The sequence below is a fragment of the Stylophora pistillata genome, chromosome 3 (assembly GCF_964205215.1).
Source record: "Stylophora pistillata chromosome 3, jaStyPist1.2, whole genome shotgun sequence".
Lineage (NCBI taxonomy): Eukaryota > Metazoa > Cnidaria > Anthozoa > Scleractinia > Pocilloporidae > Stylophora > Stylophora pistillata.
In genome coordinates this window covers 8,985,398-9,001,503 of record NC_142521.1, presented here as the reverse complement: position 1 = coordinate 9,001,503, position 16,106 = coordinate 8,985,398, and the positions used below count along the sequence as shown (strand labels likewise).

The following is a 16,106-nucleotide window of genomic DNA, read 5'->3' as shown; positions in this document are numbered from 1 at the left end:
ACTAAATGAAAGTTACTATAATATAAGATAAAAACTCTTTCTAGTATAAGGGAAGACCTGGGACCAAGATGGACAGCGACGCGGTTACTAAGGACCACGCACTCCTAAATCATCATGGCGGCTAATCGCAGAGGAATAGTTTGTGAACTGTGACATGATTTTGAGGCCATAAGATCACCATTAGAAAAATGAAGATTCAAGTATCACCACAAGCATACGCCAAAATCCTCTTACACACCTCTAAATACCCACACAAAGCCGTCAACGGAGTTCTTGTAGGCAAGGAAAATCTCAAAGATGGTGAAATTTACGCCTTAGATGCTATTCCTTTGTTTCATATTGCCCTTGGATTGGCACCTATGCTAGAAGTGGCCCTGGCAAGGGTAAGCAGAAGTTCGTTTTATATTCTAAAGGTGTTTTGCAGTCAGTTTATCAGATTGTAAGTTGTTCGTGTGCCCCGAGTTCATGGTGCCAAGTTGATGTGCACCTGAACTTAATTTTTCATTCTCGCAAACTGCAAGCTTTTGACTTTTCTGGTCGAAGTTTGGATTAACGATTAATTGCAGGTGATGAACACACGGGAGAACTGTGATTCACTGTAAACCAGTTCAATCTACATTCTGGGTTTTCCAGCAGAAATCGAACTTAACTTTTTAAACTCTTACATTTTAAAATTAATTTTGGATCAGAACGATGTTTATCTGTTAGGAAAATGACCTTTTTTCTCGAAAACACTTTAGTTGGTATTGGTGTGGTAGATGTGAACAATTTGATATTTGTTTCAAAAGTCCATGAAAAAAAGTGCAGATGAATCAAAGTCGAAGTTTTCAATTTGAATGTGTTTGAAAAGTTTATGAAAAAAAGAGCAGATGAATCAAAGTCTAAGTTTTCTTTTGTTTTGAGCGTTGAAAGTATAAGTTTCTAACACAAATCACGAAAAAAAGTTTTCCTTACAAATCCCACTTTCAATTATGATGTTGGACATGTGATTGTTATATTTTATACCTGATTAGTGCTTTGAAAATAATCTGGGTTGCCTAGCATTTGATAATAATGATAATAATAATAATAATAATAATAATAATAATAACACCTTTATTTAGACACAACAATGTTTAAAGCTGAACAGCTTGTGGGGTCTTGTGTAAATCCAAATAAACTCTAAATTAAATAAATTCAAATGATGATGGTTTTTGAGGAGAGGGGAAAACTGGAGTACCCAGAGAAACACCTCTTGGAGCAGAGTAGAGAACCAACAAACTCAATCCACTTATGATGCTGGGTCCGGGAATCAAACCCGGGACACATTGGTGGAAGGCGAGCACTTTCACCACTACGCCATGTGATCACTCTGATATACATGCTTGAAGTCACACTTGTCAGACTTCTCGGCTGGTCCTATTAGCTCCTATTTATTTCAAAAGGTCCTTGAATTTGAGAGCCAAGGTCCTTGAAAATGACTTAGAAAGTCCTTGAAAGTCCTTGAATTGGGTTCTTGAAAAAGTGCAAGAACCCTAAATCTTATCATCCTTGTTTCTCTTGTACAGGTTGATATTCACTGTAAAGAGAATGGCTTACAGATAGTTGGTTATTATCAAGCTAATGAACATATTAATGACAACAGGTGAGTTACAAATCTACCTGTAAACATTTCAAATTGTCATAGGTTTCACATTTGAAAAGGGTTGTCAACTTGTACATACTTTGAGGATCAGCTTTGTCAGAAGTGTTCGGGTGAGATAGAATCAGTCAAACAATAGATTTGGAGCTTCAGTGATCAAGCAATCCCCATAACAATTTTTTTACTCTCATTGCTTTCCTCCTCACCAAAGTGCAAACAAAAAAAACAAAAAAAAAAACAGAAAGAACATTGACAGAGAGGGTGGGTGGGGTAGGGGTGAAGAGGTTTTTATACAGGTGAGAATTTTTTCCAAGCCAACTCCTTTTTCAAAACAACTCTATTTGCAAAAATTGTGAGACAGTTTATGAAGAATCTTTTTTGCCTTTCCATAAAAGTTAGTCACTCAGGAAATGAGATTTAAAAAACTTTATGGAGATGACCACAATGAGTGAAAAAAAAGGTATTCTTATTGTTGTTTATTTCACAGAAACACTTGCTTGAGTCGAAAACTCGACTAACCAGTAAAGGAGAGGTTTTCTGCAAACAGAAAACATGCTTAAAACAAACGAAATTACAACATAAACAACTGAAATGAAAACTCACCGACTGTTTGAGCTTAGGGTTTACAAACAATGACAATACACGGCAACAAAACATTTTTTGAAGTGAACGCAAGGATTTTCCCTTTCAAAGTACATGGGCGATTGCCCGGATGTTTACGTAAACATAGGTCCGCAATGGGCGATTGCCCGGATGTTTACGTAAACATAGGTCCGCAATGGGAGCTACACTTATTATCTCATATTGGAGGATGAAAAGGAAATACAAGTCCTCTTTCTATACCCTAGATTACACTTATTCCAGTTTTGCCTTCAAATACCCTATCATTTTTGAGTTTCAGAGCAATTGTTGCCAACTATAGCCATGCATATTCTGTTGTTGTTTATACATATTGTTCCTGAGAGTTCACACAATAATTGTAAGTTTTACCATTATCTTCTCCCAGTCCTAATGCAATATGCTACAAAATTGGAGAGAAAATATGTGATCACTTTAACAATGGTTTTATGCTAATGGTAAGTTGAGTTTCTTCATGTATGTGTGTATGTGTATGTATGTATATTTAATGGCCACTCTTCCAAACACAGTGTTTAAAAATCCAAACTGTAAAAAGGCAGACCAGTTAGCTACAAGTTTGTACAAAGTGCAGTTAAGGAGTTAAACTTGAGCCAACCACGAGCAAATCAAGCAAGTAGTGGGGTTGGGAGCTTCAACCAAGGGCTGTGAGATTACAAGGCCATTACTCTAATCACTCAGCCATGCTGCCTCTTTATTATGTTCAACTGATTTGTTTTTGTTACACATTTATTCAATAAAATGAACTCTTGAGTCAGAAAATGTTTGTTATAATCACTGAAAGTTTGAATTCTCTCTGTATTTTACAGGTAGATAATACAAAGCTGTTAGTACCATGTGATGAAATAGCTTGTAAGGTAAAGATATTCCATATATTTTAGAATTTAATAATAAAGTATTATTGTTTGTCTCAAGATGTGGTCACTTATGATGTGAATTGCAACATTTCTACTGCATACTGCTAGTTTACATCAGGCAATAAGGTTGACTGGCTTCGGGTCTTCTTATAAAGCAGGATGCTCAGCTGTGATTGGTTGGTATTCCACAGCTGTGATTGGCGTGTTTTGATCCTCGATGTTAGTGAGTTTTTCCCTTGGCAGTCCACATAGGTGTGACTCTCCTGTTGTTGTTGTTTTATCATGGGCATCCATGCTTCAGGAATTTCTATTCCACTGTCCCTGTTGATATTGTTAGGGTGAAGTCTTAATATGTGAAAAGTCTCTTTGAACTCTGTGAGTGTACCAGTGAGGATCGCAATCAATAAATTAAACCTCATTCCAAAGCGGTCAGTGTCTGGTTTTGTGGGCATGCTCTGAAATGGGGAAGGTCTGGGTATGGGCTAGTCAGATGTCTCGGTTGTGTTCTTTTATTCTGTCTTGCATTGGCCTTCCAGTCTCGCCTATGTAAATTTTGCCACATTTACAGAATTCCTTGAACAAGCACAACCTTTTTTAGGAAATTTTAAAATTTGTGTTTGATGTTAGTTGAATTATATTATTTCTTGTTGGTATAACATAGCAAATCACTCATTCAAGTTGTTACCAATAGCATGGTTCATGTAGAATCTGCTAACCACCAGCATGGATTGATCTATGCAGGCAAAACAAACTTGCACTATCAGTAAAAGCAAAGTATGGCAAAGGAATTCAGACTTGAAACAATATCTTCAGGATGCTACTTTGGTGTTACTCTTGATTGAGCTACAAAAAACACATTTTGGGAGTGAGGAAAATTTTTATTGGTTCCCTATGTTCTGCTTTTTGTTCACAGGGATTTGTGTCCAAACTATTTTTTCTTTTTGTTTCACTCTGCAGTGTTATGTGGTCCAAGACAATAAATGGAAACAAAGTGACAAAGATTTGTAAGTATCAGTCAACTCAATTGGCTGTTTTCACTATATTATTAGAGTCCCTTTCTCTTGTGATTTCAGGAAGTTTAAAGGCAATAAGTCTATTGCAGAGGTTACTGCTGTAACATTATGCTAATTGGTAGGGAAACATGACTAAATAGGCTCCCAGTTCCCTATAGCTGAGCCCAGCCAAATAAGCCTTTCAGATACTGTAATTAATTTTCCTCTATGCTCCTTTCTTATTTGTTTCCTGAGATAATGGTCCTTCTGTTTCCAACAATAGTCCATCACAGGTTACCAAATTTTGTCTAGTCACAAGTTGCTCAGTTCTGTCCAGTCCCCTAGCAGATCACCATAAATGATTTACACTTATGAATGCAGAGAGGCACTATGAAAATAAAGTGTCTCCCAAAGCAACACAATGACCATAACCAGGAGAAAATACAAACTTTTCATTTGGAGTCCAGTGTACTGGCCATTGGATGTAACCCAAACTAAAACTGGTCCTTCTGAATACTGATATTCAGAACTAAAACTCAGATTCAAATGTACTCTGCAGTGATCACAAGAATGCTTCTTATTAATAACACCATGATCTTCATTTTCATATTTTTCCTAAATGTATCAACTTCAAATGTCCTCCGAAAAAAAAAATGATTGAAAGGCTGCTAGCTTTAAAGCAACAGTGTAATAAAGGTCAATACTTCCTAAACCTAACATTCTGTACTTAACTGTTGTACACGATGTCAGTGGTTTGAGAGTTATTACCTTAATATATAGATTTAGTCAAGCCTAAAAGCGGAGCTCACATTTTTTTTTCCCACACATCTCAAGGGCACAACACCTTGCCTTATGTACTGGGTAACTGTTTTGCTGTAATAGCTTTGTGTGTGTACTTTAGCTTAGTATTCTTCTATTTGTACTATATAAGAGTGTATGTCTTTTTCTCTTTTTTTATTATTTTCCTATTTGTTTTCTTAATTTCTATTTTGTTTGTAAACGTAAGAAAATGCTTTAAATAAATTTATTAAAAAGAAAAACAAAAAAAAATGCCTTGCCCCAGCCAGGATTCAAACCCTGGTCGTCCGACTCAGAGCCCAGTGCACAAAACCGTGGCATTGGCATGCCTGCGTTGGCATACCCCCTATACGGACGCCCATACAGTCACAAGTCCAAATTTTTTCGGCTTGATGGGTTGCTACTACCATTTTGTTTAATTATGGGGCTTCGCTGCAAGCTCCACTATAATGACACTGTGTTGAATTTGTCTCATTGCAGAGTACTTGATGGTGGTGAGGATTCACTGGGACTTACCACTGAACTTATAGAAGCAAAAACTTATCAGAGTCTCATAGACTTTGACAATCACCTTGACGACATCACTCAAGATTGGCTTAACAAGGATATTAATAAACTAGTTGAAATATCACTCACAACTTGATTTCTATTGCCTAGTTTTATGGATATTTCATTATTTCAATAATAAGAGTTACTTAAGTCTCCTTATTTTATCAGTAATATATAATTCTGCATAAATTCTTTTTTTTTTTTTTTTTTTTTGTATGACATTTCTCAAAACCAAATTTTAATTTCATTTACGTACAAACCCTGCTGAATTTAAACATTCTCAATTGCTTATACACTGTTGTATAAGGTATTTTGTTTTATCAACTGAGTTGATAATGTGAATTGGCCACCATAAAGTGTTTCTAAAAGAATTTCAGCATCTTTCACATTGACAAAGGGCTAACTCTCAAACATCAGCTATAGAAACTCATTATAGAGGCCCTGTTAGGGGGTATAGATGTCACCCATCTGAATTTCAAACTTTGTCATGTTGCCATTTCAGAAGGTTCTGATGTCGCTGTTGCAATTTCATCAGTGTCGTGCTCAAAGTCGCATTTTCATTTCCCTGATGTTGCTGTTTCAACACCATGTTGCCTGTCGGAATTTATCCTATCAGGGCCTCATTATATTGGCCAATTTACATTATCAACTTAGGTTCTAAACGCAAATTATCTTGTCATACTCCTCAGTCACACAGCATCACAGTTTCTTCAGAAACTTTGCCCTTGAAATGTTCTTAATTGCATATATACTGTATTATGTCTCTTTTGACTATTGAAATAATTTAAATCATAATATCATAAGAAATGTAACGTTGTGAAAGACTTGAGGTCCCTATGGGTGAAGGGTGAACTTTGGAGGACTTCAGTGTCTTTTGCAAAAGTCATTGGAATTCATATCAGGCAATTAATGTATGAAGAATTTAATTGAACTGGAAATTTGTACAGCTTTATCCTGTGGACGCCTATGTAATGTTAAGTTTTTTGAGTGTGTGTGTGTGTCAAAAATTCATCATCAGTGTCAATCCTTCTGTTTGAATAGAATAATCATTAAGACATGATCTATTTAAATGGAAAGCTATCTCTTGTTTCATCTGTGTATCTTTGGTTAATATCCTCATTCAATTTGGTTATTCAGGGGTTTCATTAAAGGCCAGGCACCGGGCAAATTGACCGGTTGTGAGGACGGTTTTGCCTACCTGATTTGACAGTCTGGAGTAAAGTTTATCTTATAAAGAAGTTCAGTTCAAAGAGTTTTGCCTGCCTCTGAAAACCAGTTGCCCTCCTGCCGAAAACATCAATGAAGCCCCTGGTTATTGGTTTCCAAATTTCTATTCAGTCGAAATTTAATCAGACCTAAGCCATAGGAGAATCATTGTCACAATTTAAGGCAAAGAAATTATTATCTTTGAGCAATAGTTGATAACTGATAAGAAAGCATATCAAAGGATGCTTTGTGTTGTGTGATATATTTCAGCCACCCTTCATAACACCTTAACTTTATATGTAATGTGGTTGCAATAACTAGGCCCTTTCGATTGTAGTAACAGTGATGTAAAACATTAAGAATTAAAAAGTAGTTTTCTGCTATCTTTGATATCTAATGTGCATCATAGTTTGTCTCACTTTTTAGAAGTCTCACTTTTTGGGCAGTATAAAGGCCTTTTTGAAGGTTTCCAGTATACCTGTCCTATATGAGTGATTTAGGAATTGTAATTTTATGTGGTGGGATGCGAGAATGAGGTTATCACCTTTGAGTGTTTTGTGAGGTGAACATTTTTGGAATTTTAAATTGGGTTGATATTTGCCCTCAATCAGTTATCTCTACTGACTTAATTGATGTGGAGTGTATGGGACCCTGAGTAACCAGAACACCATCAGTTAGATCCTGTGGCAAAACGTTTGCAAGCTAGTGGACATATAATTTCAAATCTGTCTTTTTTTTCCAGTTTGCTTTAATTTGTAGCCATCCATTTCTGATGGACTTGGGAAACTGTCTGGGGAGAAATCATATCTTCTTCATGCACAGATATGTTGTCTGTGATTTCTATTCATTATTATAGGTCCAATACATACAATATACGTGCACATTAGCACATAGAGGGGATGGCTAACGGGTGAATTTCAATTGATTCTCGATATTGGTAATATAACTGTCTAAATGATTAGCAAAGCCACGAGGATCACCATTTCTGATGCCTCCTGCATCACAAAGACATATTGTGTTTTCTAAATTGTAATTCAGACTATATTTGTACAATAGGTTAATTTAACAATATATCAGCATTTGAAACTCCTATTTCAAAGAAATGGGTTTCTATTGGACCTCTGCCTTTGTCCCCTCAGGTTGAAGGCATAAACAGAAGTGCTATAATTCATTCATAGCAACCAGTCTCACAACAAATATTGCTAAAATAGAGTCACAATTTGAAGTATCAAAATAGTCTGTAAAAGTAAAATGTAATTGTTATCCTATCCTCTTTCAAGCTCCCTGTTTCTTTCTCGGTGAGGTTTCATTTTTACCCAATCCTACTCGGTGGGAGAGTAAATGCCTGGTAGATTTCTACTTCTTACAGAAATATCATCTTTTGCGATGTTAGGATTTGTTTCTGCTGTTTGTGCTGGATTTTCCGCAGCTGTGGCGTCCACTTGCGCCAAACTAGCAATGTCTCCAGAACTTCAGAGAAAATTTTGGTGCAATTTTTTACTTCAACATTTGGGTGTTAGCGCTGTGAATGGTTCCACGATCACATCTGCTTGTCAAACGGTTGGCTTATGTCCTCGTGTTTTACAATGCACACTTGTGGCTGAAAGAAAAGTATTAACTTAACTTCAGCCTAGCATTTTGTTTAAATGTATCTTTCAGGTTGTGCGGGTTTTAAGTTTTCGGATCATCCTTGATCCAAGGAATACGAGTTGTAAATGAGACATTTCCTTCCTTGGATATATTCTGCTTCTCGACATGGAAATCGCGAAAAATAGTTTACAGCAAAAATTTCAATCATTTTGAACCCCAAAAACCAAGAGATTTGGCCATGTACAAAATATAGCCATCTAGCCCCTATGAGTAATATAATTATTATCTAGTTTCTCCTTTCACTCTTGGATCCAACAGTTAGGTCACAAGATTAAAGAAATAATCACCAACTAAACACTGAGAGGCCCTTGATTGTTAAACAAATTCTCCTTGTCAGCACATAAGGAATGTATGGAGAACAGTATAGGGATTATGCATACTGATGTTTAGATGTAAAGGGTTAAGCCCAGAAGGTTCTAAGAGTATTATGGGTGCTACTTGTCAAAATTATACGAACAGTGTCATCTGAAAAAATATCCAACTATTTTTCAGGTTGTTAATCTTGCCCGAGCTTCTTCATTTCTTCTGGTTTTCTTGTTCAATGCACTGATGTGGACCTTGTTTGTGAAGTCTCTTAGAGCATCTTCTTCTTCAGCTACAGCGACAGTTACCAATACAGCCTCAAATTTTATTTGTACTGTAAGTATTTGTCTTTTCATCATAAAAGAGCTGAATGATTGTTTTAAATTTTGCCAATCCTGTTACCACAGTCATTTGGACAAAATGAACCAATCACATGTTTGGAAATGAGCAATGATGCGTAGCAATTGTGCCAATCACTGCTAAGGATCATTGCAAGCAAAGCTGACAAACCTGGAATTTTTTATGTTTCCTGTAATTGGATCGGTCATATATACTTTTAAGCATTTTAATTTCTGGTATTATATTATTATTTCAATTATATAGGCTCTTGTAAATCTCAGCTTTTTGCATATATATATATATATTGATTTCTCCCTGTGCATAGCTTTTATTGTTTTGTTGACATCTTTTGTGTTTGTCAAATTTCGATTGTGTATAGTAGGTCCACATCAGCCCTTTGGCTGCCAAACAATCTCAACCTACTTATCAAATAAAGTTTAACTTACCTTACCTTACAGTTTTGTGTTTGTGACCCCAGGGAATGTGCTCCAGCTTGCAGCTGTTTGTATTAATCTTTTTTTTTTTTTTTTTAAATTTTTGGATTTTATTAATCCTTTAACTCCTAAAATATGATTGTGAGTTCTCCCCTCTAGCTGCCACATGTTTCCCTGTAAATCAGTTATGAGAATTTGGTGTTAGCTCATGGTAACAACATTTACCAGATAATTTTGAGTATTCTCATTACCTGTCTGCTGGGTAGTGTATGGATATTATAGGGAGAGGTTACATGTTAATCACTTCTGGGAGTAAAAGGGTTAAAAACAACATATAGCATATAAAATGATAATTATGCATTATTTTATAACCAGTTCTTCAAATAAAAATAATGTCCATACTGAGAAGGCCTTGTTGATTCCCTTTTTTGTTAATTAACCTTTAAAACTGGTATAGAAAGGTGAATGTATACCCTAACTAAAATTGTTAAGGACTGTCATCTTTTGATCATCTTAAACATACTAAGAGTCTACACAGCATTACCAAGACACTGGGAGTGTCTCAAAGATGGTCAAGATCTTTTAAAAATCATCAACATTTCTGCAGAGATCATGAAGCTCCTTGTAGAAAGGCCCTAGCTTGGATCTTTTAGGTTTCTATAAAAATCTGGACCCTACAAGAAGCTATTAAATGGCTCTTATTTTGGAGAGAATTGTTAAAGTGCAAGCAACTCTCTGTAATCCCTACATAACTCCAAATGTTTTATGATAGACTGCTAATATAGTTGGGAAACTGCAACTACACATGAGTGTAGAAACAAACTAAAAGCAATAAAAAGTTAATAAAGCAACTTCTTGGCAATGACTTGAATCAAGTGTGTAGTGGGCTTGAAAATTATATGCCAGCATTTTTTGGCCACATTTTGTAATCTAGATGATCTGTTGCTAAATTCCTCCCCAGCAGGTATAGGAAAACTCCTTGGCATTTCATTTTCTTGCAAAAACAACAAGAATAAAACATGTACTCTCATTGATGAGTGAAGAAGAACTGTTATGGAATGGTTACTTTCCAGGTTTGATTCAAGAATGAATATTTGCCAACACAGCCTGTACAAGGGTTCATATTCCAAGGAGAATAACTTATTTAGCCCCAGGCCTATACATGTTGTGCTCAGGTAGCTGTTGACTGACATTTGGTTGACATATGATCATTGTATTCCATTCATTTGATTGTTCCCTCCAGCCAGGGGAGGACTCAGGGGAGGACTCAGGGGAAGACTCAGGGGAGGACTCAGGGGAGGACTCAGGGAAGGACTCAGGGGAAGACTCAGGGGAGGACTCAGGGGAGGACTCAGGGGAAGACTAGGGGGAGGACTCAGGGGAGGACTCAGGGGAGGACTCAGGGTAGGACTGAGGGAAGGACTCTCCTTGAGCCCTCATTTAAGATGTCCAAACTGATTCACTGTCTTGTTTGTTTGTTGTGTTGTGCAAGAGTGATGTGGCAGGGGATAATTTTTATTGGTTTGGAAGAAGTGTTTATTTATTTATTTGAGGATTTGTACCAAGTACTGGAGCAGAAACAATAGGACATTGGTCCCCTACAAGGTTTAAGCTCCAACAACCCCACCCATCCCACTCCAGGGGAGGACATCCATCACACAGTAATCTCGTGCATGGGAAATTAACGTCTCCTACCCCTAACCCTGCAGGAGACTGGACCTCCATTTATTCGTCCCTATCTGAGAAGACTAGAATAACTAACCATTTCTTGATGTTATAGAAAGGTAGCATATTCTTCTCAATTATTTTAAGACCTTGAGTGTTGGTCCGGCCGGGGCTCGAACTCCCTCGACCTCCTGCACAACAGTCCAGCGCTCTATCCATTGAGCTAACCGGGAGGCGGTTAACTAACCGGTTTAGGATTTGAAGTCATGCAGCTTCACTTGGACTAAACCTAGGGAATGTGGGAGTCAATAATTTGAACCTTGAGCCTCCAAACACTGATGCAGGGTTTGTCTCTTACAGGCACTACTTGGTTGCTTGTTGTTTGGTGAGACGCTGTCCATGAGATGGTGGTTAGGTACATCTCTCATTCTCACAGGCTTGATTCTGATTCACTTTAACAGTGCACCCTTAACTGAAGATCAAGGTCACGACAAGGAAGAGTGAACGGGGCTGGAAAAGGCAATTTTTTAACTCGTGAAAGTAGACTGACTATCTCACACAGCTGTGGTTAGTGGAATGAAGGGGATTGTCCGTCAAGATGTGGATAATGTTTCAAGAAACAAACTTTAAAATTTTAAATTTTATGGAACTTTATATGGTGACTCTTGGTCCTTTATAGTTGAACTGGAATTGGGAGTATTGCTTCATTGTGTCATGAAGAAAACAAGAGAACTTTGAAGAAAAAGTTTGGATTATAGACAAGGAAAAAAACTACATCTTCAATTCTGTTTTTACTACACTACTATGGCGTATGACTAGCTATCAGAGTATTTTAATGGGCCAGGAATAGGCCACCTGTTAGTGGCAATGTGGAAAAGTTTGCCCTTTTTGAAAGTTTGTTAGTTAGTTTTGTGGACACATCATAAATGTTGTCTAAAGGTAGGTGTTGCACATCCTTGTGCATTGTCAAACTCCCCAAGGGGAAGGTTCCAAAGGGGGTTCCTGAATTCTCCATACCACTCACAGGTCATTCATTACAAAAACAGCTGATGTCTCTTTTCATCAAAAAGAGAAGCAGTCCAAACTTCTCAAAAAGCATTTCTACCTGTTGTGTCAAAAGGATAAGTCCAACATGTAAAAAAAACTTATGTTGTTGTTCTTTTTTTATTAGTGTGCTTTTTCTCTTTGCACTGCTTTCTTTCACACTTTTTATTTAAATTATTAACATTTCCCTTTCTGATTCCGAACAATTTTATAACCCAGATCCAACATTTTTGTAACCGCCCCTGTTTATGTTTCTTGTTGTAATACCTATCTTTGCAAATAATTGTTTTGTCTGATGCTCAACTTAAAATATCCATCAGACTTCTGCTCACTGTCATAAGTGTAGACATGTACAGTATAAATCTTTCAGATTCATTGCTTTCATTTAATAAATGTAGGGATATGTGTACCTAAATTTACCTCATTTTTTTTTTTTGTAAAAGCAAGAAAATGCATTCTTGTCACTATCACTCGTCATCACTATCATAAGTTTTGACACGTTTATATTTAACCTTACTTGATTGTTTCTTGCTATTAGGTGTATGACAATCTTTGCCACCATCTGATTCCTTGCTGCCAGAGAGAACACATTTATTTCTAAATTTACTTGATTTTTTGATGCAATCAATTGAAAAATCATTCTTGTCACAACCAGATTCCTCATCACTGTCATGAGTGAAGATGCGTTTATATCTTTTAGGTTTGTTCGTACAGAAGAAAGCATTCATGTCACCATCAGACACCTCATCACTATCATAGGTTCTGACACGTTTATATCTAACTTTACTTGATTGTTTCTTGCTATTATGTGGATGATAATTTTTCTCACCATCTGATTCCTTGCTGTTAGAGAGGACACATTTCTTTCTAAACCTGCTTGATTTTTTTATGCAATCAATTGAATAACTGTTCTCATCACTACCAGATTCCTCATCACCGTCATGAATTACGACACATGTATGTCTTGACTCATTTGACTTTTTGTCACTCAAATTTGCAAAATCATCATCATCATTATCACTAGAGTTATTAAGATGATTGCTCCTTTCACACTGTTTGTGACCAGGTTTGTTCTTCATTCTGTTATCCTGTTCTGTGACCATTCCAAGTTTTCGCAAACTTTCTTGCGTCAAGAAGGTTTCCCCACCACACCAATCTCTTATCTCCTCTCTAATAGCTATGTCCAACTCAGCATAATGTCTATCTGGATTTTCTTCAGTGTCAGTAACTTCATCTGTTGCAACATCTCTAGCAAGAGTTCCATTTTTACCACCCTTGCTACAATTCAGTTTATTACTCATAGAGCTCTTTCTCAGTTTCTTTCTTTTGGATACAAATGACTGCGTGACCCATTCGGCGTGAAAGCCTTGTGTCACACAAACATCCATATCACCTGCATCCGCCACTTCCGTTGCCACCCTGGTTGTCCCTGTTTTCTCAACAACACAGCTTTCATCTTCATAGTAGCGGTCAGTTTCTATAGAGAACAAATCTTTTATTATCGAATATTGTTCTCCATCGTGGACATTAATTGCCCGAAGTTCATTTTCCACGGGGGGTGAAAAGTCAGAGTCGTCATCTATCTGAATAGAGCACTTTCCTTTCCCTTGTTGATCATTGTTAGCCTTTTGCTTTTCCTCAGTTCTCCAGGGCTCTTTTGGAAAATAAGAAGTTATTGGTCTCATTTTCAGAGTTATCCCATTTGAACGTTTCCTTGATTTCATTTTCGTTTCTGGTGTTGATTGCACTTGTTCACTTTCGCACTGCCGGGTGATATTTTTAGTTAAAGTTTTGCAGTAAGTCCGCAAATCACTCAACAGGCGCCTCAAATTATGGTCCGGGTCAAATTCATCTGTTATTCGAAGCTCCAATGTAAAACATTTTCCGTCGATAACATCACATTTCACATCTGGGATTTTGTCAATTTCTCTTAATAAATGGACTTCTTCAAGCTCATCATATTCATGAAGACTTTTCAGAGCTGTTCCCTTCTGTTTTATTATTGTATTAATTTCTTCCGGATCCAACACAATGCGTCGCAAACTTTCGATGTCTTTCCAGAGGAATATTTGTTTCAAAATGTAAATGTAAAAAGTTGGCTGGCTTTCCTCAAATGAGGAGAAGTAAATATTCGAAGGATTTCCGTTATTTCTTTGGAGAACACTCGTAGTGGATCCCGTAAATGAGAAATGAATCTTCCACGGATCGTCTTCTTCGCTTTTTTCGTTAGTCATCTGGAAAAAAAAAAAACATCAAAATATTCAATTTTACATGTGTAGGACGAGTTACCCTCTGCGTAGGTCACGTTTTTGCTCAAAAATGGAGACGCAAGGGCTCTACTCGTGACCACTTATCTCGGTATTTCAGCGTGTCACGCAATACTGATGACAACGAACGCGTTGTCACGGGAGGTTGTTTTCCCGGAAGCGAAATTTCCACCTCGCTGCTTCCATCGTTTGACCGTTATAAGCAACGAAGGGTTTCAAATCAGTCAGTGTAGATGTAACTGACACATCTTCCTTCGCTTAACTCAAATTATCGATGAAAAGCGTTGATTTTTTACAATGTCTTTCTGAAAAATGATTAGAAACTCCAGCGCGGCGGACAGCTTTCTCAGAAATGTATTGACGGTTTCCAGGAAGAGTCTGCTTACATTCAAGTTTTCTTTATGTACAGTCGAGGATAAGAAAATATTTAAGTCTGATCGACATACTCTAACACTACATAAGTGCTTGCCCACCACTATTTGCAAACAAATTGATAATCTTGCTCAGCTTAACTGTCGCAATAGAACTCCATTGTTTTGAGTCCACAGGACTAAACTGCGATAAAATTTCAGAATTTTTTTGCAGCGGTATTGCACCGCCTGCGAACGTCAAGTAACTCTGTTTACCTACTTCGATGACTGAAATAACAAGATGACTGGTTATGTGACGGTTGCGACTTAAAAACCTGATTTAAAGCGACAACCTTGGAAATTTTTAACTTAAGCTACAACTCCATGTGAAGCTATTAACCTAAGTTTCTTACCTAGTAGTATGTCATACACTATATTTCTTTAAATGCGCTTACCTTGCACTTATTCACAATTCAACAACTGTATCTTCAGACGTGGGAGCCTAAACCATCAAAGGCCTCCGTACTCGGAAAGATCTTCGACTTAATCGATGTCTTCTGCACCCCAGATTTATACAGATAAAATGAACCGAGGTCAGAAAATTTCCTTGTTTGTCCACTGTACTTAAAAATTTCCGTGATCAATTCACAATCCCGTTTAGCTTCTTGCGGGCTTCACTCTTCACGAAATGTGAGCATTCTTGCATGTGTTTTTCCATGTGTAAAGATGCATATATTGGCGAAACAGCTGATGAGGCAAGACTTGGCCGAGCGTGATTTGAAATCAACGTCAACCGACAGAACTGAATAACGTATGCGCATGCGTTAGGTTTTGCCGGGGAAAATGGCATTTGAGTTGTCAGCAAGGTTGATTTCCTATTTTGTTCCTTCGAGAAGTCATTTTCCTTGCCGCTTTTCTTTTACAGAACAACCTCCAAAAACTTAGTATACCCCCTAAAAATTTTCGAAAATAAATTTTCACATTAAAAACTCTGGAAATAGGGAAATGCCTTTGACAAAAAAAAAATGCCTCGGTTTTAAATGTCAGCCCTCAGCCCTTATCATTTTCCGCTAAATTTTAGACGTAGAACACTTGAGCCCGCGATGTTGACCACATACCCTCTGACGTAGCATTACATCATTCAACCCTGTCCGTCAACGTTCTATTTATCCTACCCCTCCCTCCTAGTGCCTATACAAAACTTTAGTTTTGACATTAATTTGGGCAAAGAAACGTATCACCACAAAGTATACTTGTATTTGAAGGCCTTTTTCAGTTTTTCGCATTTGATATTGCAGATTTTCTATTTAAATGAAGTAGAAGAATGATGATACTCAATGTTCAAAGAAGCTCGTTGACAGTCATAAAAAAAAGGCAATGAGCCTTAAGGAATTG

General features: G+C 37.1%; 3 protein-coding genes and 1 long non-coding RNA gene across 8 annotated transcripts; 2 read left to right on the top strand and 2 right to left on the bottom strand.

Moving 5' to 3' along the window:
* The first annotated feature begins 72 nt into the window (after positions 1-72).
* LOC111322253 (ER membrane protein complex subunit 8) lies at positions 73-7,042 on the top strand. Its single transcript, XM_022925329.2, has 6 exons — positions 73-383; positions 1,548-1,624; positions 2,628-2,697; positions 3,067-3,114; positions 4,072-4,118; positions 5,385-7,042. The coding sequence occupies exons 1-6, from the start codon at positions 189-191 to the stop codon at positions 5,545-5,547; spliced, it is 600 nt and encodes a 199-aa protein (XP_022781064.2). The 5' UTR covers positions 73-188; the 3' UTR covers positions 5,548-7,042.
* Positions 7,043-7,672: 630 nt separating this feature from the next.
* On the bottom strand, positions 7,673-8,807 carry LOC148734419 (uncharacterized). The gene is made up of 2 exons (XR_015998332.1): positions 8,597-8,807; positions 7,673-8,259 (listed from the first exon to the last, which is right to left on the bottom strand). It is a non-coding gene; the product is annotated as an uncharacterized LOC148734419 (long non-coding RNA).
* On the top strand, positions 7,995-12,509 carry LOC111322248 (transmembrane protein 42). 5 transcript variants are annotated; one of them, XR_015998331.1, is made up of 4 exons: positions 8,001-8,270; positions 8,802-8,948; positions 10,459-10,560; positions 11,512-12,509. XR_015998331.1 is itself a non-coding variant. In XM_022925324.2 (3 exons), exons 1-3 carry the CDS (start codon positions 8,001-8,003, stop codon positions 11,552-11,554), a joined length of 510 nt encoding a protein of 169 aa, XP_022781059.2. In that variant the 5' UTR covers positions 7,995-8,000; the 3' UTR covers positions 11,555-12,509. The 5 variants fall into 5 exon arrangements, 3 of the variants coding, with proteins under 3 accessions (XP_022781059.2, XP_088607926.1, XP_022781057.2); XR_015998330.1 differs by lacking the exon at positions 11,512-12,509 and adding an exon at positions 11,411-11,448; XM_022925324.2 differs by lacking the exon at positions 10,459-10,560 and having other exon boundaries at positions 7,995-8,219; positions 11,411-12,509.
* On the bottom strand, positions 12,196-16,005 carry LOC111322247 (uncharacterized). The gene is made up of 2 exons (XM_022925321.2): positions 15,167-16,005; positions 12,196-14,328 (listed from the first exon to the last, which is right to left on the bottom strand). The coding sequence occupies exon 2, from the start codon at positions 14,326-14,328 to the stop codon at positions 12,562-12,564; it is 1,767 nt and encodes a 588-aa protein (XP_022781056.2). The 5' UTR covers positions 15,167-16,005; the 3' UTR covers positions 12,196-12,561.
* Between the last annotated feature and the right edge of the window lie 101 nt (positions 16,006-16,106).

Excerpts from the sequence above, each read along its gene's own strand:
- LOC111322253 (XM_022925329.2), top strand. The coding sequence starts at position 189 with ATGAAGATTCAAGTATCACCACAAGCATACGCCAAAATCCTCTTACAC. Across the intron at positions 384-1,547 it reads TAGAAGTGGCCCTGGCAAGG|GTTGATATTCACTGTAAAGA; the intron begins GTAAGCAGAAGT and ends TCTCTTGTACAG. Across the intron at positions 2,698-3,066 it reads ACAATGGTTTTATGCTAATG|GTAGATAATACAAAGCTGTT; the intron begins GTAAGTTGAGTT and ends TGTATTTTACAG.
- LOC111322248 (XM_022925322.2), top strand. The coding sequence starts at position 8,001 with ATGCCTGGTAGATTTCTACTTCTTACAGAAATATCATCTTTTGCGATG. Across the intron at positions 8,271-8,801 it reads CACTTGTGGCTGAAAGAAAA|GTTGTTAATCTTGCCCGAGC; the intron begins GTATTAACTTAA and ends ACTATTTTTCAG. Across the intron at positions 8,949-11,410 it reads CCTCAAATTTTATTTGTACT|GCACTACTTGGTTGCTTGTT; the intron begins GTAAGTATTTGT and ends TGTCTCTTACAG.
- LOC111322247 (XM_022925321.2), bottom strand. The coding sequence starts at position 14,328 with ATGACTAACGAAAAAAGCGAAGAAGACGATCCGTGGAAGATTCATTTC.